The 1,002-nt window shown below is 68.9% G+C and overlaps 1 protein-coding gene across 1 annotated transcript in view; it reads left to right on the top strand.

The window, feature by feature from the left end:
* Positions 1–1,002, top strand: part of LOC121660779 (transcription factor COE4-like) — a gene marked incomplete at its 5' end in the record, with an annotated part of 7,582 nt that overhangs the window by 5,350 nt on the left and 1,230 nt on the right. Inside the window, 1 exon segment of the mRNA XM_042020237.1 lies at positions 162–341. Coding sequence (XP_041876171.1) covers positions 162–341 — 180 coding nt within the window.

Here is a 1,002-nt window from a genome sequence, read left to right as displayed (position 1 = left end):
GGGGTGGTTCCAGAGAGTCTTTGTCCCCTCCGCAGGTGGTGCCACCGTGTCGCTGTCCCCTCAGGGCTCCCAAAAAGATGCGCGGTGGCCTCGGGGGGGGGGGGGGGGGGGGGGGCTCTGTCCCCCCCCCCGGTGATGCCACCGTGTCGCTGTCCCCGCAGGGTTCTCGCGCAGCCCCGGGTCCCCCCCGGCGCGAGGGTTCGGCCCCCCGGGCTCGGCCCCCCAGCCAGGCTTCGCCGGGGCTACCGGCGGCTTCGGTGGGGCCACCATGGCCGGGCTGGGCGTCCCCGGGTCCCCCCCGAGCTTCCTGAGCGGCTCCACGGCCACCTCCCCCTACGCCAGTGAGTGACACCAAGGGGGGGTCCTGGAGGGTCCTGGGGGGGTCCCCAAAGTCGTTGTGGGGTTCCTGGGGGGTTCCTGAAGTCATAGGCCAAGCCCAGAGTGTCCCAAAGCCGTAAGCCAAACCTGGGGGGGGTCCCCAAAAAAACTTGGGAGGGTCCTAAGGGGTCCCCAAAGCCATTGCGGGGTCCCTGGGAGTCCCCAAAGTCACGGGAGGGTCCCAAGGGATCCCCAAAGTCATTGTGGGGTTTCTGGGGGGGGGGGGGGACGTGGGGAGGGGGGGGGGGCGGGGGGGTCCCCAAAGGCAAGTGTGGGGCCCCTGGGAGTCCCCAAAGTCACGGGAGCGCCCAAGGGGTCCCCCAAAGCCATTGTGGGGTTCGTGCGGGTCCCCAAAGTCACAGGAGGGTCCAAGGGGTCCCCCAAAGCCATTGTGGGGTTCCTGCGGGTCCCCAAAGTCATGTGACACCCCTGGGGGGTTCCTGAAGTGATGGGTGGTCCCAGGGGGTCCCAAAAGTCGTTGTGGGAGCCCTGGGGGTCCCCAAAACCATCACTGAGGGCAAGAGAGGGAGCGGGGACATGGCCAGCTGAGGTGGGACAGCCCTGTCCCTGTCCCCATCCCTGTCCCCATCCCTGTCCCCATCCCTGTCCCAGTCCTGTCCTTGT

This window comes from Corvus kubaryi, unplaced genomic scaffold (assembly GCF_017639235.1).
Source record: "Corvus kubaryi isolate FWS band 111438036 unplaced genomic scaffold, C.kubaryi_AGA036_p1.0 36926, whole genome shotgun sequence".
NCBI classification, from domain to species: domain Eukaryota; kingdom Metazoa; phylum Chordata; class Aves; order Passeriformes; family Corvidae; genus Corvus; species Corvus kubaryi.
This window is presented reverse-complemented; position numbering and strand designations above follow the sequence as displayed.